The following is a 23,555-nucleotide window of genomic DNA, read 5'->3' on the forward strand; positions in this document are numbered from 1 at the left end:
AATCCAAATTCTGAAAGCTCTAGAGGCTAAGCTTTTTTTATTTTTTTTTTCCCAACTATAGTTTATGACTTAGTAGTATCAAGGTAGAAAGAAATTAAAGACTTTAATTTTCAAGAATGTCTAAATGAAAGATTAACAGAAAGATTAAACAAACAAAAAAATATTCTAATGATTTATTTGCTTTGACTCGCCTGTATCTCAGACTCATTCAAGGAAAATGTGGAAATAATCCATTTGGGTTAAATCCACCTGCATTCAGTGCTCACATAACTGAATATAACACTAAGCATTTTTGTCTTCAGAAAAAATTTCTTACTGCAAAAATTCAGTTATCAATTTATACACAACACTTCTCACTCTAAAGGACTGCAAAACATTTAATAAACCTCTAAACTTGAGGTGTTTAGCACAGCAACATTACAGAACACTTTTTAAAGCAAACAATAAAGCTACTCTGCTTTAAACTGGAGCAAGCTGCCAAAATGGCAAATGAGGCAACTGAATGGTAGCAATAGCTTGGCTCTGAGAAGCTATTAGAAGATGGCAAGTTGAGACAAGTGGTCAGGGATTAATTTTTACATTGTATCTAGCTGCTATGCAGAATAGCTAACTTCCACCAGTAGAAAGCTGTAGCAGCTGAAGCCTCTGAAAAAAGAATTACAAAGCAAGGAGTCCTAATGACACGTCATTCACTACAGTAGACAGAAGAATCCATGATAGAGCATATTGGTTTTTTGAACACTTATTCCTAAAGGCAACATTTCTTGTCCCACAAAATCACCACATTTTCAGATGAGAATGACAGATTCGTATGTACACCATTTACAGCTACTCTATCTACAGTATTTAATCAGGAATGATAAGAAGAGGCTTTACTTGCCCAGAACAAACCGCAGGATTTAAGTACTAGTGTTTGGAACGCAGATGCAGCTCATCCTAGGAAGCAATAAGCACTGAAATAAAGTAAGCAGTGTTGGAGCAGCTGCCTGGCACTGGAGAGGACTGTGACATGCTAAGTCTAGCTACCTTCCTTTACATGGGGCAATGCCTCTTGGCTCTCTCATTTACCCCACTTTCATAAAGGAATTCACCAACTTTAGGACTTAGGAGAAGAGTAATAGCAGCATAATCTCATGACACAGACAGCCTGGGCCCGGGAAAACAGGGAGCTGCTGGGAGACAGAGCAGCCATGGCACGTGCAGTGGTGTTATATGGAAGGAGGCAGACAAACATGGGATTAGGATCTTGGGTCTGGAAATGTAGGCAGCAAGCTGTGAGGACTGGGCAGCCTGAGACAGGTCCTGGCATGAGGGGATACAGTATGGCAGCATGCCTGGCCAGCAGATACCATGCCAGCAAAGCACACCTCAGCTACTGAATTTTAAACAAATTAATTCAGAGATTTACAGCACTGACTTGACACGGGAGTCATTAATATACTTTTGAAACCAAATCTTCCAAAAATCTACACATTTAAATCATTTGGGAAAAGATCTGTGAATGTGCCCTCATTTCACAATAATCATGTATTCAAAAAATCTAAAGTATCATGCAGGCTTCACCTGACATAAAGACTATAAAGAGCATGTGTTGGAAACAGTAATATTTTTTACAAAGGCACATGTCTTGTTTTACTGGGCAAGCTGTAGCATTTTCATAAGATACTTTGGTGGTGTGTGACTTCTTTCAGACAACCAAAACATCCCAAGTTTTCACTTCAGCAGTCAAAATATTCGCTCCAAGCATTCAAACTACTTTGCTGCTCTGCACATTTGCCCTAGAAAACAGCCTAGCAGAAGTAGGATTTAATGTGATGACAGAGTGCCTACAGAGAAATAAAACCAAGCATTCACACATCGATGACGGGTTTCTCCTTGCCATTCCTCAAAATAAAGTTAAGGACAGAAAAGTTTCTGTAGGTATTGCTTCTGTTACCTTTGGTTCAGAAAGTAGCAGCAAAACCACAGATACACTTTTTTCTTTTAATCTACTTTGGCTTTTCTCATTTCACTTTCAAAAATATTACCATAAAAAAATCCAAATTTGTGATTTTGAAAGTAATCATGAAATAGTTTTTGAGGACATATTAATGCAGGAGAAGAGAGGTCATCCTGCGGCAAGTATAAGTAGGCATGCTACCCCCACAGTTTCACCCTCCTCCATCCACCACACCTACCATGGGCTCTTACCTTCTGGTGGATTCTTGTTCTGGTTGTTCCAGACAACTAGCAATTTGGATAGACTAGGCACTTTAGACACCTCCGTGATGACTCGGAAAAGGCTCTCCACCCGGTCATAGGTCAGAACTATGGCTGTGAAACCTTGGGACTGAGGTGGGATCAGTGGAAGGAAGAGTGGGTTGCTCACACTGCTCCATTTCTGTGAAAGAAAACAAAACAGGAAAACAATTTGATTACAGTAACTTATCACAGCAGGGAGTAATTATTACAGTAAGGAGTAATTCAAGTAGCCAGGACATAACCATCAGATTTGGAATTTGCTTGGATCAGGTAGTTGACTCTCTTAATTCTGGCAACAGTAGACTTCAGCAATTTCTCAAGACCTTTATCCCAATCTCTTTAATTCCATTTTCAATTCTGTCTAGCTGCAATGTTGCAAACAAGAGGGATTTTAGGTGTAAAAGATGAAGTGGAAGAGGCAGATAAATTTGTGGAGAAGGAAAACCAAGGTGAATTTTGAACCCAGCCAGCATGACTCAATCCTCATTTACTAATCACTATTTCAAGACATTTATACTTTCAGTCAGGACTCACTAAACAAAGAGAAATTTGATTAATACTACAATTTCAGAAGCAAGAAAGTTAACAACAACAAAGCCAAAGCAGCAAAATCATAAGCCTACCACGAAGTGTGTACCCAAGCAAAAAAGGCAAAAGCAGGCACTAAGAGGGATAATGTACTAGCTTCCACAAAACTGTTTGTTCAGTGGTGAAAAAAACATCTGTTGCATAAAAAAACCCCAAACACCAAAAACCACACACACACACACATATACAAAATAAAAGAGGCATGAGATGCAAAGATGAATTTCAGAAAGTTATTTACTCCTCATGAACTTCAACTAGGACACCCCTTTTAAGACTTTAAAGGTCTTACTTCAATATGCTGCCAACGTAAGGAAGCCAGCTCAGCCGGCAAAAGACAAGACAGACAACTAAATTCTTGCTGAATGTGCCAACCTCCTTTGGAGTTGACAACGTATGTGGGGGAGGAAGCAGTGAAGGAGCCATTCGATAGGAATGAAAGTACCAGCATTTCAGTCTCAACTTTTCCATTCCAGCTGATGTTCCAAGCACAGGTCGGACAGAGAAGCACAGGGAAAAAATAAGACCTTTTGGGATGAGGTGAAAGGGGAACTGGGAAAGCAGAAACTGACCGATGCTGTTTTGCAGGGAAATCTTGAATCCTAGCCTGTAAAAACTATGAACACTCATAAGAGGTTAGTAACTGCCAGCAGTTTACAGAAATACTGTGAGAATCTCCTGCTAAACTCAAACCATAAGCCTGCTTGTATCAGGAAGAAAGCAAATTTTACAGACTCAGTTACCAGCTCATATTTGCAGGAAATAAGCTTAGCAATTTTCTGTTTCCTTAATTAGTCTTTGGGTTACTTTATACACCCAACTATCACCTTCCTCGTGTTTAGTGGTTAGGCACCTCTAGAATAACTTCTATTATGATGAGCATCATAATGAGATCCTCATTATGATGAGGAACATCTATTAGGATGAGGAGAATAGGGAACCTATTTACTAAAACAGATCATACCATTTTGAGCGTTTTGGTAAAGCAGAAGAAAACACCCAACAAAACAATTAATATGATTTCCTTCTATGAACACATCAGCCCTGAAGGGGGGGATAAATATGTGAGGCAGAAGATTGGAAGACTGGCACCTGTTTTATCCAGGATGGTCTAAGGGTATGTTCCAGGCAACAATTTTGTCAGTGGGAGTAATACCTTTTAGCAGACTTCCTGAAATAGTTGGAAAGACTGACTAGTCTTCAGCTACATGTCCTTTATCAGGTCTGGTACAAGCAGCATTCAACATAAACTGTTTCCTAATGGAAAGCATGAAGTTCAAGCAGGAGCAATAGGATAATACAGAAATAGTAACAGTATAATATGAAACTTTGGTTCGTGAAAGGGACATGGCTACCCGTGATAGCAGAGGACTACACTCAGTAATTCAGAAATTACATTCCCGTTACTTTAGCTGTTGATATGTGCAGAGACAAATCTGCTTTCAGATTATGACATTTTCTAAAATTAAAGCTTTTATACATACTTTTGCTAATTTTACAAGATGACTGGTGGCAGATGGGGACAGCCCTCTGATTTTCCTCCAGCTTCCATAATTCCTACAGCAAATCACAATCTAAATGTTACCAGAGCATAATCGATCTCATTAAAGCTTTACAGAATCGTTTCCACACAACCCCCACCCCAAGACTGCTGTTACCCAAATGACCATTGTAATGTCGAGCAGCTTCTTAAAACAACTTTCAGAAACCTCTTCTCATTAATGCTTGAAGCACAGGTTTAACATCGTACTCAGTAGAGTGCCAAGAAAATGTCATGCTTCTGCCCTACAGAAGAAATAACTGGTAATCTACAAACAATGCTGTATTTACTACTTACAGGTGAGTATTGCCACCTAAATTAATGGCTCCCACTTGAAGTTTTTCCAGCAACTTTTTCTCTCTGGCCACAGCATTTCCTAACAAATTACTTGCTATAATATCCTTGGAAAAGAATTATTCCTTTTCTATGATCTAAGATTATTTTAGGTATTTACAGGAAAAAAATACACACACATGTGTGTGAACACATGCCTATGTGCCTAAAAAATTATCATGCTTTCTCTTAAAAACCTAAGTTTTAGGTATGTTACTTGAATTCCAACTTTTACTACTTTCAGAAAAGCATGCAAATTCTCCTCTGATGGATATAACTTAGAAGAAATAAAACAACTTTTGAGGTGCTTTTGCTCATGCATCTACTAAAGGATGATGGACGGAGGGAAAAGCCTGTAGACACACACTAATGGATAGAAGAACCATGCCTCTCATTTGAGAAAAACATTTCAAAAAGGCAATTAAGCACCTCTCAAGTGCCATTAAGAGCCAACCCCCTGCTGCCTGCCTGAAGAGTGTGTCTACAGTCTGAGACCTATTGACCCCACTTTCTGCAGGAAATCGGGCAAATTCAAACCTCCATAATTTGCTAAAGTCTTCCAGATTTCTGCTTGGGAAAAGCAAACCATACAGGCAATTAATTCAACAGCAACCTAATTAAATCTCTATTATGGCAGCAAAGCATGAAATGGATAATGACATAGGGATGGGTTCTCCCCGTCACTGCTCAAGAAACCAAGTGGTGAAGGAACATTTACTCCAGGCCCTTCTTTATTAACATTCTCAATGGAAATTCACTGGAACTTTCAATTTCAGAAGAACAAACAGCAACAGTGGATTGATTATCCATCACCTTTCTTTGACAAAGTGCTGACACTCAGCTATGGATAAGAGAACCCTTCACTTTTGCCACCCCAGCTAATATCATTAGAAGAGTCAGGATAATTAATCTAAGATTAATGGGGGTTGTCTGCTGTGAATCATTTTTATGGGCAAGAAGGATCAAGTCCAAATGCCAGTTTCCTTAGAGTAATCTCATGTCACTTAAGTCTCGCAGTCTCAGTTGTCTGACAGCTCTTCGCTGTTCACACGAAAATCCAAAGTAGTGGGACCTGAATGACAAAGAAAACTTACGAATAACCTACAGCTGGGGAGACAAGAGAATTCAGAAATGGGTATGTATACAGGAAAGGATTCAGGCTGTTGCAGCTGTCCTGTGCATGCTTTCCACAAGTGTGCATGTGTAATAATGCCTTAGAAATAAGGCACTTTCCTTTACTCTAGATACATCAAACACTGTCCTCTCTCTTGGTCATTAAAATTTGATTCTATTATAGCAAAAGTTAACATGTTAAGGACAAAGTATCAAGGGAATTGAATTCTCATTATTGGGATGCTTAAGGTTGGCCTCAATGTGGAGTCTTCAAGTTCACAGAGTAGTTTTAGACCGACTGTTCTTCGCAGGATACAGAAGTGAGAGAGATGGCAGCTTCATGTCAGTGAACACAACTGGACTGAGAACTGGCCAATCTAGTCAGTGCTATAGAGCCGCAAAGGTATCAGCAAAACACCAGCCGTAACTAAGAGAAAGTCCTACCCCAAATTTGAGTGTACACTGAGTACCACTGAAAGAGACTTAAGACAACCACAGCAGACACATTACAAACTACATCATAGAATGGTCTCTAGGAAAACAAGGCTGTGTATGAGAGTCAAGAACTTCCCAGCAATCATTTAGGGGGAAATCTCAGCAACAGCGCTTTAGAAGAATAAAACTTCACTGCTCCCATGAACAAGACAGTGGGCTTTCCTCCCTGTGTATTTTCTTTTCAACAACTAGACTGCTTGTTGTAACCACATATTAGTGAAACTACACCATTTGAATAACAACTTACTGTCTTTTAAAAGCACAGAGGCAAAGACAACAGTGTGTTCAACTTAAACAGGAACTAAGCAGTTCTTCCATACATCTAAGCAAAACAGAGACACATCCCTGGCCTCTGTGGGTAAGGCTTTTTCAGCTGGGTTGTTCTGAATATCAATCTAACCTCAATGTGGCTTCAATTATGAATTACCAGACCAAAAAAGCCTTGATTTATTCTATTTTGCTCCAATTATTCATGATAAGTTTCTATTGAATACTTTGAGAAAGTATTTCATCATGCTTCCTGTCCTCAAGTGGTCATAGGGCAAACCCAAAGGAATTAACCCTCTCTGCTTCTCCAGAGCCAACCACACTGCTTAAACTCCGTAGAATCACAAGCCAAGTTGCAGTGGCCACTATTTCATGTTTTGACGAAGATTATAAACTCTCCTCAAAAAAAATTTTAGCCACAAGGCACACAGGAATTTCTACCTCTCCCTTCTTGAGTGATGAAATCTGACGCTGTCATGAATCATGAATTTTGATTGCCAAAATATATCACATAAGTATAACACTAAATTATGCAGCATCTAGACGCTTAAATCTAATCAGCCGTCTGAGCCCTTCTGACAGAATTAATTGGCCTAACACATTCTTTAATATAAAAACTCTGCTTCAGGCTCATCTCTTCAACTCCTTAACGTCAATAATGTGTCAAAGGAATACATTTGCAGTGAGAAGAGAATTATCAAGAACTGAGTTCATGTTTACAGCTGCCATAATACTTATGCTTTTTGGAATCCCTCCATTAATTTTCTTGTCATTCTTTTGTAAAAGTAAGAATAATAAGAATACTATAATATAGCCTTAATAAGAATATTCAAACAATTTGAAAGAGAACCAGGAAAAGGATTCATGCTTTTCTATGGGGTTTTGTTTTGTTTTTTTTTTCCTGGTGTAAGTCAATGTAGCATCTCCCGACCCAAAAACCCCAGGGTATGACATAATCTGAATTGGGAAAATGGAGCTTAACATAGCTTTCATGCTCCCAAAACCAGAAAAGACAGGGAATACTGAGAAGATGACTTGTGGAATCCAAAGTAACAAAGTCTGTCTGCCCCCCCCCCCCCCCCCCCCCCCCCATTAATGACTCCTATTACATACAATAAAGCTGCACAGTTATGAAGCCACAGGAGGCATCAGGCAGTGGAACAAACTAGGTAAGAACCGCAATGATGAGACTCTTGTCTTTGGCCAGCAAACTTTTTCTTTGGATGCATCTCAAAAACCAGCTTTGCTAAGATTAAAAACACGTGTCTCACTTGTATGTTTAGGTGTCTACTTCTAAGCTAAAGACAAAGTGAAAAGCTCTTGGAGGAAATAAAACCAAACAGTATTAAATGGCTAGGTGTCGTCTTAAGAACTAAAACATCATTCAAGTGAAATATATGAAATCCAGTTTCCAATTCTGTTAAGGAAATCCAAAACTTTGTTGTTCATGCCTCAAAGGATATAAATTACAACAGAAATAAACCTACACACTAGATATTAGCCACACAACATAAGAGAACGGTGATGTTATCTATCACTTGTAAGAGAAGAATCCTATCTCTGGGCAGGTAAGTTAAAGAACCAACTGTTAAATCATGTTTGTCACACACACACAAATACCAGTATTTATAGATGAATACATGTGGTACACCCACCTTGCCCATAATATCAACAATGGAAAAAAATATCGATAAACTGAAATTTCTTTAAGCAAAAATACCTATCTTGTAACATAGTAAAGAAAGCAAAATTTCACCCAGATGATTCAAACACAAGGTAGCTGGAAATACAGCAGGAACAGAGCCCTAATACTGTTTGATGGAAAAAAAACAGATGTGCCTTGCCCAGAAACATGCTAGCTTGTGCTCATTTACTGGTAAACAAGAAGGTGTATGCTAATATTTGCTTAATGCTTTGAAGCTGAGAAATGACACTAGGATGGAAGTACAGTTTATAACAGTGGCATTATCTGGAGACTGAGGGCTGTAAAATACTAGCCAAAGAGCTTAGAAATAGTTTAACTGCTTAACAAGTGTCAACTGCCTAGTACTCAGCAGAAGGCCACAAAGTATGTTGCAAATGAGCATCCTACTTAGGCTTTGCAAAAAGAATGGCACTTTTTGTACTACATTACTTTGGCTGTTTAAACCAAATGATAGTGCTGTTTTCTGCCTCATGGGGACAAATGAAATCCGGTATGTTTACTGTTCGGCATAGTGATATTCTCAAGTGATTATTAAACTATGGTCTGTATCATCCAAGGTCAAAGCTCAAAAGCAGCCCTTAACAAAAAAAACCTCTGATGTTTTATAGGTCTACATTATAAACAGGATTGAAAGAATTTCAACAAATGCAACTAAAGAAATCTGGGAAACCCCCTGCATCTTACTCATTTTTCAGAAACCTATACCTGTTAGCCAAGGTATGAGGCAAAGAAAGAGGGGAATTTAAATAATCTACAAAGAAGCACAAGTGAGAAAATAATTCACTTCTATTAGAGCTTAACAAAGTACTTAATTGAAGATAACAGATCACATCTCAAACCCAGGTCATTAGTTCTAATCCAGCCCAAACTGGTAACCATCAGAACGTACACCATGGCACCGATCATTTTCTGGCTTACTTGAACGTAACTGATTGCCTCTGCCTAATGGATAACGGCTGGGCCAACAAATACAAGAGGCATTAAACACCCAGGCTTGCAGCAAAAGACTATCTGTGACATAAAGGAGTCAAGTGATCCAGGAATGAATTTCATGCTCCAAAAACATCATTTGCCCCTCTTTATTAAAAGGAGGAAAAAACCTGTAGCGCATTTTCATTGCAAGTACTATTCCATAACATATTGCATGTTATATGCTACTAGTCTTCCAATTCCTCAACAAGATAGTGGACAAGTAGGAAAATAATCCACTTTATAGCCTACTTTTTTTATTTAGAAAAGGCCAACAGCCTTCAGTCAATCCATAAAACCACATAAAACTGCTTGGATCACTTCCTCAATGCAATGTATTAAGTATGGAATTAACTGCATAAGCATTTATCTTCAGTGTACCGTACACTTCCTCCTGCTGGAAATACACCCTCCTGTACCGATGCTGTATCCACGCTGTGATGAACATGAAGATACTCGGGCAACAATCTCACTAATATTTTGAGCCCATATAAGCCAAACAGTGCCAAAAATGCAGCCTTCCAGCCACTCGGTCCCTCCCTCGCCCCCCTCCCCTGCCTTCCTTTTTTTTTTTTTTTTTCCTTTTGTTGGGTAAGTTTTATGTGAGGAAAATTATTTTGGTTAATTCACCACAAGTGAATGAAAAAATTAAAAGAAAAGAAGGTAGCGCATGAAAATTGTCATCCAACTGTGGAAGAGTGCAAGACTACTTCAATTGGCAACAGTACCTGCGTATAGTGGCTTAAAGTGTTTGGGAAACTCCAGAATCAACACAAGGTGGGCTGGTTGTTGACACTTGAAAAATATTTGGGGAACTGGAATAAAGCTTATCTATATGCAGATCTAAGCAACGAGCATGCCTCACTGATTTTAAATGAGTGAGTATCACTTTCATGCTGACTGTCCAAGGTAAGACACTCCCTCAGATACAAAAATCATTGTAATTTTGCTGAAAAGAGAATGTAACCATTATTATGTTTGCAGACATGTCCTAATTCCTCATTTGAAGTATCAGAGTTCAAAATAAAGCAAAGAGAAAATCTTCAGAGAATAGCCTTAAGTGCCTATCAGTCCTGCTTTGCAAGTGTCATCAAACCTGAGGCAGACTTTTGTGAAAGATACTGCTTTCTCTTCACAAGGTGCTGTTGTTCCAAACTTGCATAACTGAGTATTTGAGACCCCTAAAAACCTCTTTTATCTGGCATACTTAGAGGCTTAATCTGCTAAATGTTTGCTAACTGAAAATAGATGCAATTCTATTGTCCTATAATCAAAATAATAAAAAGCAGTACTACACAAAATCATAGGAAACAGACTGAAATCAGATGATGAATCCTAAAACTGAAAGCAAACTCATGAGGCTGCAGTAACTCAGCAAAACGCAAAGTAAAACGTGCACCTTGGAGAGTTATGAGCTATCCTAATTGTTAAAGTAGAAATAACATTTTTACTGCTTTACTTAGCACCTGAAGCAGTTTTAACAACTGAGCAGCAAAACAATTAGCAACCAGGACCAAGCTCTATTTCACTGTTACTTCTCAGGATCCTAGTGACATACTAAGCAAACAACCCCTATATCACACAAAGAAAAAGAATCCTCAAATCAAGGAGACAGGCAGGTAAGCAACCATGGCCTTTCTAACCAAAGATCCTCCTCTGCATGATGATCTTGCACAGACAGCATCCTCTTCTTTCTGTTAGAGAGTTGTATTTCTCCTAACAAGTAAGCTCACAAACCCATTAAAGGTGGCATTTTCTGTATAAATGTTCCATACGCAAATCCACGCTCTCATTTTCAAAAACTCACTATTCAGAGCACAGGGATCTGAGGTCTATTAACAGCCTTATATGGAGTAAAGAAACCTCTGGCTAATTGCAGTAAACCCTTTGCCTGAAAATGGTGACTGCACCTCCGCATCTTCTGTTAATCTGCCTGCAGCTTCTATTCTTTCTGCAACTCTACGTTCCTACCTATACTGCATAACAGCAAGAAGAGCACTGCATTTAATCCTTGCTGACCACAACAGCCCAAGGACCAACAATCAGATCTAGAGGGAACAGATACTGAGCCAGCTGAGTTTGAATGCAGATGGCAAGTACTGGAGATACAGCTCTGGCCAGTACCGTAAGAATTTATGACACCCGGTTACTTGCACATGTCACTGTGGTATTAATGTTAACTCACAGGTGCTTCATTTTAACAGTTACCTATATCCTGGCCCTTGGGCCCACCTGAAATAATTTCCTTTAAAAAGTTCAGTCTTGGAGTTTATTTAGATAAGAACATGGCAATTTTCAAGTAAACTAGGAACACACTCAAGTCATCTTTAGTTACTTTGTCTTCTTACCAGTTAGAGCATACAGTTGCCATCTTCTGCTACCTCAAACGTACCTACGTAGCTGCTTTCTAACTAAGCGTTTCATCCAACCTCACTAGAAATTTTAACAGTGCTATGAGCGGACATTAGGCAGGAGCTCAGATGAGAAACATGCTCAGGCTCAAGCAGGCCATTATTCCCCTGACAACTAGACACCAACTGTGCAATTCTAACTAGTGCAATGATTTTTGAAAAAAAGTATTAAAATAACTATTACTAAATTTATTGACTTAAATTTACTAGCAGCTAGTGCATATATCATCACTTTCTAAATTGTATGAAGTTAGAAATTAGCCGAGTCCTGAAAAATATGCTCAGCTATAGATCGCAATTGTAATATGTTCTCACCTCAAGAAATAAGATATATTCACAGACAAAAAAAAAAAGAAAAAAAAAGAAAAAATGTAGAAGGCTCCAGTTATTTGCTTCAAATGAAAGAACATGCATCAAAACCAAATAGTATTAGCTGGCTTAAGCCAAAAAAAGAAAAAAAAAGAAAAAAAAAAAAAAAAAAAGAGCCTGATGGAAGGAAATTTCATACATGCTCAGAGTAGCTATCAGAATCCCCAGTTAAAGATATCACAGGGTTGTGTACTGCTGTTCTACAAATTTAACTGCTCTTGAACAATTCCCAATATGAATTTTATTTTCTTTAACTGACCCTCTGAGAAAGGGTCACAAGCATTCTGTGTTGTTGGCTAATATAGAGCTTACACAGCCCATAAAGGAACTTTTAATGACATTTCTGTTTCATATTGAAGCAAGAAATGAATTCATGCACATATTAAGCAATTTTCATAGACTAGGATAAACATCAAATATTTTCGACTGAGACATAAAACCACCAAGGAACTGACCATTCGTGGCATGAGAGAGTCACGATATGAGGTGTTAACTCCAGCATCCTGGACAAACTCCAGCCTGTCTAATTGCAGTCAGCCCTCTAACTTTTCTTTGCAGTTGCACATTGATACTAATATTCCTGCCTGCTCCTCATACTGCTCTAGCACAGTACTGCTGTTACATGTTCCTCCACAGTTTCAGAGTTCTGTTCTGTATGTTGCTGTGTCTGTGGTCATAAACCTTCTGCTTAAGAAACGCTAGGCTGAATGACTAATATAAATTTCTTTTTTTTTTTATGACATACTTGGGGGGGAGGGGAGAGAAAAAAGAAAAAAAAAAAAAGCCTGCTTGTTGCTCAGAGTAAGATTAACTTCCCCAGAAATGGATAGGTTTCCCGTATAGGAAAGAATGCAGGAAATGTTTTTGCATCCCTTTTAAAGAGTGAGTAATCCTAAAGCCATTTTATTCATTTTACTATGCATTTGAAAGCGATTTGTTTTGCTAGCATAATCTAAAGGTGTTAAAATGCTCTAATCCCCTTTTGCAGAGTAGGTACTGATTTATTGCAAAGTTTAATTTCTTCCTTAAATACTGACGAGTGCCACATTTTCTCTCTAGGCTATGACAATGGTAGATTATTAATGCTTTGGCTATGCAACGGAAAATCATCTTCTGAAATCCCGCAACTGTTCACACTCCATCTGCCTGAAGAGTTTAAAGTAAAACACTCTACTCCTGAGCACTCCCACCCAGCTTTCAGAGAAACTCCCTCTAACCCACCATAAAACAAGACAGTTAACAAGTTTGGTTTTATTAGTAAAACAAAACTATTTTTTATATTTTGACACAGAGAAAATTAACCGATTATGAGTGAAAATGATCGGCAGGCTTTTATACAGTAAAAAATCAGAACCAGCTGCTTGGTGCAGAAGGTTAATTAATACTCCAGTTTTTCTTCTTAACAAAGAGGGGTGACACTTTTTTAAGGGAAGAAAAAAATACCCCAGCAAAATTTTGATCATCAGTTTCTGTATAAGAAAAATTACATAGAAATGGAGAAAATTTTAGGCACAGGAATAATCAGCTATTTCATCAGAATTACATGAAAGAGCCTTGCAGATTGTTTAAGATCTTCAGTATTTCCACTGACTATTTCCACTGCAGTTATTCACTTTTAAGAGCACTAAACTCACACTAAATTCAACAGAAATAAAGAAGTGTGTGTATGCATGGATGAAAAATAAATAAATATATAAACAAGCAAGCAATTTAGTGTGTGCAACAGCAAAAGTTAAAAGTTCGCATTTCACTGCCAGGACATAAAATGAACTGCTAGTTATTTTGCCAGTTGTCATAAAATATATTAGCTTCATCTGTGCAAGTTACCAACACAACACATACACACACACAAACACATATACACAGAATTATTACCAAGTTTCATAGCACATACCTTTTATAGGAGAAAAAAACCCAAACTCACTATTTGTTTTATGAGTAAATCAAAAGAATTTACTTACCACAGCTGGGGGATCATTCCATTCTTCATAAGAAATGGCAGCATATGGGTAAATTCTATCATTGATAATCTGAAGAGTAGCAAGAGCAATTGCTTTCATTGATTGAAAATATGCTTCCCAGAACCACCTTGCCTGTGAAGAGAATAAAGTTCACTTTCACATTGCACAGATCCGGTGCTTAATAATAAGTTTTGGCTTGCCATGCACGATCTCTTCCATGCAGTCTACATGTCAGGTGGAAATTAAATTAGGAGGCATGTTTATTGTAGCTAGGATATTTCCATAGGGCCTGAAGGCTTCAAACTCAACTCCACCCCAAAAAAAACCCCAGGACTTAAGAGCCAATAAAAAGAAGCAGCAGCATTACTTTCCAAGTGATTAAACAGAATAAGAACACTTGAAGGAATCGGTTACTCTCACATTTTTACCATGTCTTCCTCCTGAAAAATGTCAAAAGCACTTTGACCACAGAACAGAAGAAATCGCTGTTATTCTCAGTTTTTCCAAGGCAGAGGACTCCACTTGCAGCTAAACAGCCAAATGAAAGCATGCAGCCTAGAAAGTGACACCTGATCAGCCATAGAATTTCAGTATTCATGAATTCATGAATTCTACCAAACTAATAGCTTCCTAAGTCTTCCAAAAACCTAGTATTATTTATACAAGTAAATCTTAAGATTTTTACATAAAATCACATGCCAATTTGTTACAATCAATAATCCAAGCTAATTTACAACATGGGCAGTGTAAAACTGCTGAAATTAAGCATGTGATTTTCTTATTCACAGATGCACTTCATTTCACATGAGTTGTTTTCAAGCTAAGGTCCTACCTGGCGAGTTTTCATTCTGTCCCAGTTTCTGTGTAAGACAGAAATGCTGGAAGAAAAGCAGGGGTTTGGAAATGAAAATGCTGACTTATCTGATTCTCTGCTAGAGACATAAACATACTTTTAAAATGCCTAGAACCATCAAATGATCCTGTAGGATCCCATCCAACCCAGAAGGAAACACGCTTTGCCAATAAATGTAGTCCAGGAGTTTTGGCCCAAGAGATAAGAATTTTTTCAACGTAATTTTTCTTCAGGAAATGTCCGTACCTTCAAGTGTCCAGAATGTAATTTAATTTCCAGTCTCTCTATGGTTCAATATCAACTATAAAAGTAGGTGTTTGCACCTAGGTAGTAGAAAAATTAAAAGACATTTTTTCATTAATTGGAAGCTTAAGAGGCTTTCAGAGCCAGAATGCAATAACCGAAGACAACATACAAATTTGGACAAGTGATATTTTACTCTTGCTACAGCTTCCTTAGACAGCAAAAAGGCTCTACAGACAGGCTGGTTTTAATCATGTCCTATGTGGATATTAAATAATATTATTTAGCATATTAAGTTACTGAAGGAATATGAAGGTTTTGGAGGTACAGACTTCAAGATGAACCAAAAATCCCTCTCAATTAGCTGTTGTTAAAAAGTTGCCAGTGTGTCTAACTGTGCAGGTCATTACTTTTTAATAGAAGACAAAGAGTGATTCTATGTGTACACTTTGTGCTGGAGTATTCCTAAGATAAAAAACAGTGTACAGGAAAGATCACAAGTAGGAATGCAAATTCATAACCCAACTTGATTCATGCATATGCTACCCTGCTCTGTAGTCTGAGTGTAAGCTACGTGACTCAGAACTAAAGACCTGTTGCTTTAATATCAGTCGTAACATTCTATTATGTGTGTAGTTGGTAGAACAAGTTCTTCAGAATAGTTCTGTGAACATTTCAGATGAAAAAATGCATGTTACAATTAAAAAAAAGCAAACTATGAAAGAGGTAAGTGCTCTCCAGAGCACTACTTTTGTTGCAAGGAAACTGATGAGTATATCCAAAAATTACAATTCCCTGGAGCTTGTCATCCAGAGAGAGTGCAAAGCAATTTCCCTCAAGAATGGAATCACTTCCCTCTCCTTTTCTCTCTCTCTCCCTTTCCCTTTCTCCTTTAACAGCTGGAAAACAGGCTGATTACCAAGAACATAGAGCAAAATGAATATTACATCCAACTGTAAAAGCAGAAGAATTATATAAACAGGTAAGAATAATTAACGTCTGCCTTCCTAAAACACCAAAAAGACACTAAATAAAGCAAACATCACATGTTAAGCAAAGTATTCCTTTCGCCATGCCCATTTCTTAAGAAAAATGTATTATTCGGAACTCGGCAGCAACAGATTTAAAAAGAAAACAAGAAGCAGATTAAGAACTAAAATCAACCAAAGCAGTTAATCTCTCTATTTAAGTATCCTAAATAAACAAGAGTAAGAACACAGATTTCTAATTTCATTTTCACATTATGCAAGAGTTTAGAACCACTGCTATAAACAGCACTAAGCAGGTAGGAGAAATTACTTTATGTAACTTTTTAACATATAACTTTATAAAGCAAGTAAGTAGCTATTAATTGTGTGAAATACACACAGGATTGTGTATTGCATTGTTATTAAAGACAGCTTTCCTATACTGTTCTGACTCTAAGTATTAATACTGTAATACCTGTGATTATCTAACTTTGTAATAATCAAAGTTGGCTTTCTTCCTTCAGCAAAGCTAGGATGGATGTTATCTAGCTTCTCTTTCCTGAAAGAACGCTTGCAATGTCAAGAAAGATTACACCTTTGTATCAGAAGCAAAACTAGAGACAATGGCAGAGGGAACTTACTTTTTTTTAGACTAATATTTATGTAATTAATTTTTTGTAAAGAGCTAGAAAAGTGTTCCCACAGTTGGTCATAATTTTCTGGAGTTGTGTTTCTTTAAGGCAGAACTCAAAACCTTCTAAGGGGATTCAAAGTCTCCAAACAGATGTTTCAGGGTCTCATTACTTCCTCCACACCTTGTTTGCTTTTATAAAGCAGAACTGATTAACATGGCTTACTAGTGTCTGCTGCTCAGCATGTGAAGTTACTAAACATTTTGGGAAAGTTTTCTATTGGGAAGATGTATGTCGATTCCATTTGAAATGTATTTTCTGCTCTACTTGGTGAGGTTGAAAAGCTTACATTGGAATGTAACACATACCTAGCAGGGGGGATAAAATCCCAAGAATACGTTTGGGATACAGGAGAGAAAAACAACACCAAAAACCCCAAACCAAAATAAAAAAGAAAAAGAAGAGAGAGAACTCTGTTCCTCACTCCTATGCCAACTGTCTTAGTATTCTCACACAGTTTTTCTGACTTGCCCATTTCTCTTTTCCATATCTATGAAATCAGAAGACTAACGGTTATGTACTCCAGAGTAGCTTAAATACACTGGGTAATGTTTTTAAGGTATGGCAATTGTAACATACTAATTAGAGCTACCTGGAAGCCTTTCAGGATCTTGAAATGATGATCCATAATTACAGATCTTGTCTTCCACATATCATAGTTGTAGACTGTGTATAATCAATGCTATGATCAGACTAACCCTCCTTTCAACCTGAACTGAAATTAACTCCTAGCAGTCTGCCTGATGAGGTTTCAGAATTTTCTAAGGAAATACACTATGTGGACCACAGACTTGTATACCTAAATATTGCTTAGGTCACAGGCAATCTAAATTGTAAATAGAGATCAAACACGTACTCTGTACAACTGCCAAAACAACACAGATGAACATGTTAACCTACAGCATCTTGTTCTCAGTGTATGGCTTACCAGGAATTGCAAACAGGTATTTAAGAAACACACCTTCTCTTCCCCTTCTACATTTCTAGATAAATAGGAAATCTAGGATAGATCCAAGATGAAAGACAGAAAAACATTACTTTCTATAGCAGTTTTACCAATGTGTGGAAGAGTTAAATGTAGAGTGCCGAACAACTTGACTGAGAATAAGAAATACATTATATTACTGGGTTGCCCAATGGGTTGGAAGTGATTCCCTATGAAATTAATTCATCTGAATTCAATTTCTGCAGAAAATTTTACAAAGCCAACATAGCCTCACCGTGGAGGCCAAAGACTGAAGGAATTGAGACCAAACCCTCCCCTCTCTCCAAGAGGTGAGCTCTGCAGACCAAGGTCACAAGCACGGGCATGCCAGTAATAAGATCTAAGTTGTTCCCCTTCCTTCCTCCCCACCTCACTTTCAACTGCCACGTCCTCATTAGATCGGCCATGAAAACCCACCACTTTCTGTAAGGGCTAAAATTACAGGCTTAAATATACAACATAGAGGTATTAATTATCACAAACACATATGCACACCTTGAGGAACACTAGCAGTATCTGTAAGACAGAAGAAAAAGTTTAAAACCTTTGTTTTCTTCCTTGAAACTGTAGATGGTATGGGGAATTCTGTGTTCCTTCAACCAAGTGAGCCAGTATCCAAACCAGAATTTCAGTTCCACTTGTTTTCAGTTCCAGGATTTTGCTCGTGGACTACAATGCAACTCAATTGACAATATTCAGCACATAACAGTACAGAAAAGAGCCTGGGATGGAAGCATCTGCAGTTATTTTCATAGGAGACAACAGGCAGCAGCATGCAGCAACAGGGTAGCCTAGTCGCAGAAAGTAACATTTATTTAGGTAAGGTGTTATTTTCCTTAGAAATAAACACACTTGGGGGCCTAGCATCTCTTTATAAGCTCTTTACAAGCTACCATAGCATCAGGTTACAGAGTCCATTCATACGATGTTTGTAAGTTCTAGTGTTAATGCCACTAATGGTGCTCCAGTGTAGAGTGCAAGACAGATCAATGTAAATCTTTTGATTAGTTTGTGAAAAGAAAAACACTGGGCATGAGGCAAGGAAAGGAATACTTTCTGTAACATTTAGATCAAGGGGAAAACAGTCCTTGAAATGAACTTTCTAGCCCCCTGTCTTTACACAGCCCATGATTTTGTAGGAGTTGGTAAAGCTAGCAAAAGGAGAAAAAACAAGATTCACAGAAGAGTAGTAAAAGTTAACTGCCCATAAACCACCACTTCTCTCAGCTTTTAGGTCAGGCGCCATGATGATTTTGCCCCACTGCAGGAGTTCGGTGTTTCTAAAATGCCTTGAAAAGGTTTACGAGGCCTTGAAATATAACCATTTTCACGTTGGCTGGGCTGACTCTAACTTAAATGCTTTCTCTTCTCAATGGCTTTTGGTGTTTCTGGTTTTCACTCCCTGACCAGCTGGGTTAGGGAAGTCTGGCCAAAGAAAAGAGCGTAGCCTAGCTGCTGCCACAGCACTTGCCTAGAAGCTTGGCCATCTTACTTTTAACCCTGGTTCTGTTAATTATTTTACAGATAAATGCTTGACATTCATTTGATTTCTTGCTTCTACTTCAGCCTCTCAGCAGTATGTGTAATATTTACATCACAGAGATGTTGTGAGACTTCAACATCCTAGACCTTTCAGATTTTGGGGTGTATAGAACAGAAAAAAACGTAACTTTTCTCTCGTATCATTTGTAAAAAGAAACCTTAACCTAATAAACTAGTAGCTAGCTAACCAATGCTACCAAAGTAACTGACTGGCAACTCTTTGCTAAAACCTGTGCCTTCAGCAGGGATATAAAAGGTACTACAAGAAATACCCACAGCTCTGCTGTGCATCTAACAGCTCTGGACACGGAAGTTCATCCACTAAGACCTGCAAGGTTTTAAGGTACCTGTGATTCTGTAACATAATCAAATGTTTTTTAAGTTCCTGAGATCTAACAAGTTATTGCCCATCAAGCAAGCTACTATACTTGGCCACAGACAAATTTTGGGTGTAGATTGAGGACTCTATAATCCCAAATTCCCATGTTTTTCTGCCTATGAATTGTAATTGTGAGCCCTTTGGTTTTTTGGACTGCTTTACTGTTTCTACAGCTGGTTCCCTGTTCCAGCCATGTCTTTGCTGATCACACATGTCACTTCTAGTATGCCATTCTGCAGCAAAGATGATACCAGCTGGGTCACCTAACACAACTGCCATCTTTGTTTCTCTACATAGGCTTACAAGAAACCCTCAGAAGACTTTATACTATTAAGAATTAGAGAGTATTTTTGTTTCTAGAAAGCAATAAAAATTTGGGCTTTAAAAAGAGGTGCTTACTTGGTTTAGGACCCTTAGCAATATCACACACTTAAACATGGCTGGCTCAATCTTCTCTCTGTACTTTGTGGGGAAAAAAAATAGGGTCATTCACAGAGAAATTTAGAGCTCTGGTGCCTTATAATACCTCCTGAAAACCTGTTCTCCTATTAAGAGAGCATGAGAGGACAGACTAAGTGACTAACCGTGGGCCACGATACTTCTCCCCATTAAAGCCCTAACCTCTAAAATTATCTGAGGGCCCTCTCATTTTTGCAGGAGGTATGAAGATTTGAAATGAGAACAACCAATAATGTAGGCTTTTTTCAAGAATGTATACATTTTTGAAAAATAATTCATGTGTTTCAGGTTATGGAAAAATGTAAGAGAGCCATGCCCTGAAAAGTTCACTCACTTTTGGGGTGCCAATACAGTTACCCAAACTGGAGGTAACCTCTTTAGAAATTGCAATCTGAAAGTAAAGATCAGATTCTTGTCTCCATAAGTAGACTACTATGTAGGAATTCTAAGAGTTAATCCACTAAATCCATGGAATACTGGTAAAATCATGCTAACTTGTCTAAAGCTGAAGTTTCCCAAATTATTTTCATGTTTTATAGAAGATCAAATGAAAAGCACCTTTCACATTTGACCTAAGCTAGTTGTGTTGTGTCTATTTCTCAACACGGACCTACCCAAGAAAAGCAGTAGCAGAGGCATCATATAAAGAATTCTCATAACAGCAGCATGCCACTTTTAAAGCTAAAAAATGGGGGTAGCAAGGAATTGTACTTTTGGGGGTGTCTGATCGCTTCAGGCAGACTAATCCATAATTTAACATTGGGTTTTCCTGAAGCTCAAACCATAAGTTTCTCTACAAGGGAAAAAGAGGAATGGGCAGTAGAACAATGCACAGCACATACAGTTGTTTCCAGTTAGCTAAGGTTTGCTTCTAATGGAACACAACATTCTTTTGTTTCTGAATTTTCATTCTATCTTTCAACTCTTGTTTCTGAGCTATGCACGATTGCCAAATAAAGCCCTGAAAATACCCATCTATTTAATTTATATGAGTGGTCTAGAGAACTATATTTGTTATCTACATGACAGTTCTGCAGGACAAGCAAGCAAAATAATGATTTGTATCATTACAGTCCTGTATTTTAAGAAAGAGATTCTAGACAGACATTTTGTGTTGCTGTTTTTTATTGTAATTCAGTCTCAAAACCTCTTCAAAAGTAAAGCAGTAGATGGACTGAATCACCAGACTCAATATTCTCCACCGTTGCAATGTCAGCCATGAAATATTGCCTACTTCAGACACAACAGAAAGTGAAAACTAGTCTTTCCACTATTCAAATTTCTTCCCCCCCCCCCCCCATTTTGAAGCTGCCAATCCATAAGGGCACAGAGGTTCAAAATACTAGTCTTGCCCTTCAGATACCAGCCACTTGGGAGCAACTCACTTCTACTGGCTCTTAGTTTTATTGATGTATATGCTGACTTCTAAGAGCTAAAGGTAAAGGAAAATGTTAGTGCAAGCACAGCACAGATATTAATCTTAGGCTTCTTGCACTGCAGTCTTCTTCAGGCTCTCCTCCTTGGCGCTTTGAAAAGAATCGCTTGTATGAGTTATAGTAACTCACATGTACAACACATACTATGTATATATGAGAATGGTTCCTTGAGGCATAACTGTTAAAGTTGACATTTTGAGTCCCGTTACCATACTTTCACATAATTTGTGGGGGTTTGGTTTTTTGTTTTTGTGGGGTTTGGCTTTTTTTTTTTTTTTTTAAGGTTTTTATCTTCTGTTATGAACAGAAAAATCTGGGTCAAATATATGACACAGAAGAAGCTATTTTCAATAGAAAAAGTTGTCATTTTCTCTCATGAAATGGTAGCATTTTACAATTTTGAAATCCTGCATCATCTTGACCTCTAAAATACAGACTTCTGCTATCCCTTGTCCTCCTGGTAGTAACTTTGTTTTAAAAATAGCAAGAACATAAGACTTGAGGAGATAAAACCACCACTTAGCACTGGCGCTCTCCCCTCCCTCCATATATGTCTGCACATCAGACTTGCTGCTTTGATTAATGAGTATGTTGGCTTCACAACTCTGTTGCAAAAGGCAACATTGCATAAGCCAGGAAATCTGACTTACTGCCCTGGCACCCTACAAATCCACTGCCAAAATACATTTTAGTTATGGAGCCAACACATAGATACCAACACTACGAGCAGCAAGGAACCTCCCCATTCTCAGCTGTGGCTGGAAATACTGTCACAAAGCATGGAGACAGAGCCAGTGAAGAGAGCAGGAAGATGAGGAAGAAAAGCAAAGTGCTTTAAAAACACATAATGTAAAAATGGCTACCATTTATTGAATTCCCTTTGCTCCCGAAGAGCTTTCAGTTCTGTCTTCCTATTTAGAGGCAAATTACATGAAATACCACAGGTGTAAAACAGGTCCTCCTCTGCCTTCCAGATAGTCATATCTAAATAATCACCACTGATAATGATGTAAAGACACAAAAAAAATAACAGCCCACTCTTCTCTCCAGTTTCAGGAGTTTGTAGGGCTCCCTAATTACTCCAGCTTCACCAGACTGTTACTGTGAAAGGCTACTCGGATCTGTACCATCCTTTTTATAAGTTTGTCCTTTGCACAGTCCCTGTTGACAACATGGAAACAGACCTACGGTGAGCTAGACTTACGCTATCATTGATTCAACAGCAGTCTAGAAAATAAATAACATGTATGCAATTGCAGGGAATATTCAACTACTGTATGACCAAGCTGGGGGGTGGGGGTATATTTTAGCCACATTTCTTGACAAATGATGGACAGCTCCTGAAACTGAAAGCAATAGGTTTCTAGTCCTAGGGGTATTGCCTTCAAATATGTCTATGTTCTCAGGGTAGATCAGTTTTCCCTGCTGCAGGCATCCTGCTGAGAGGTGAGGTCCCAAGCAAAACACAGGAATCTGACTGCAAGCCTTTGAGGTGGCAGGAGCCAAGGGAGGTTCAAAGACAAGGCTGGCTGGTGGGCAGCACCTCTGAGTATTGCAGAGGTTAGAGGTTAGTAAAGCAGGAGCCACTGGCCAATAAAACAGTGTTTGGAGAGCCCACTCTACAGATAAATTGGGGATCTGTTTACACCTTTCCCAGCTTTCTGAGTTACACACACTGATGCTTCCCACTGTGATCTTGTCCTATGTCCACCAGTATCTCCCCTCCTCAGCAGCTGCCTTGCTCTCTGCCGGTTGGCTTTATAACATGGCTAAAGGATGCTTGGAAACTTTTAATCAGCATCCAGCATCAAAAATAAATAAATAAAAGCACAACTGCTTTTATTTGTGTCAACTGCTGCAACAAGATCTGTCTTGTTTGAGATTTCCCATGACTGCTGTACTAATGCTGGGAGAATAGAAGCTTAAATTCCCTTGATTAGAGAAGCTAAACACAAAGCTAGCTCAGTGCCAATCACACACATGAAAGGACAGCTTTTTGAAGCAAGCAA

The 23,555-nt window shown here is 38.3% G+C and overlaps 1 protein-coding gene across 1 annotated transcript in view; it reads right to left on the bottom strand.

Annotated features, from left to right (window-relative positions):
* Positions 1-23,555, bottom strand: part of EXT2 (exostosin glycosyltransferase 2) — an 80,216-nt gene that overhangs the window by 29,660 nt on the left and 27,001 nt on the right. The window contains exons 8-9 of the mRNA XM_040600493.1: positions 13,990-14,121; positions 2,191-2,380 (exon numbers count right to left, since the gene is read on the bottom strand). Of these exons, the coding sequence (XP_040456427.1) occupies positions 2,191-2,380; positions 13,990-14,121 (322 nt within the window). The remainder of the gene's footprint in view (positions 1-2,190; positions 2,381-13,989; positions 14,122-23,555) is intronic.

Source organism: Falco naumanni, chromosome 7, assembly GCF_017639655.2.
Source record: "Falco naumanni isolate bFalNau1 chromosome 7, bFalNau1.pat, whole genome shotgun sequence".
Classification (NCBI taxonomy): domain Eukaryota; kingdom Metazoa; phylum Chordata; class Aves; order Falconiformes; family Falconidae; genus Falco; species Falco naumanni.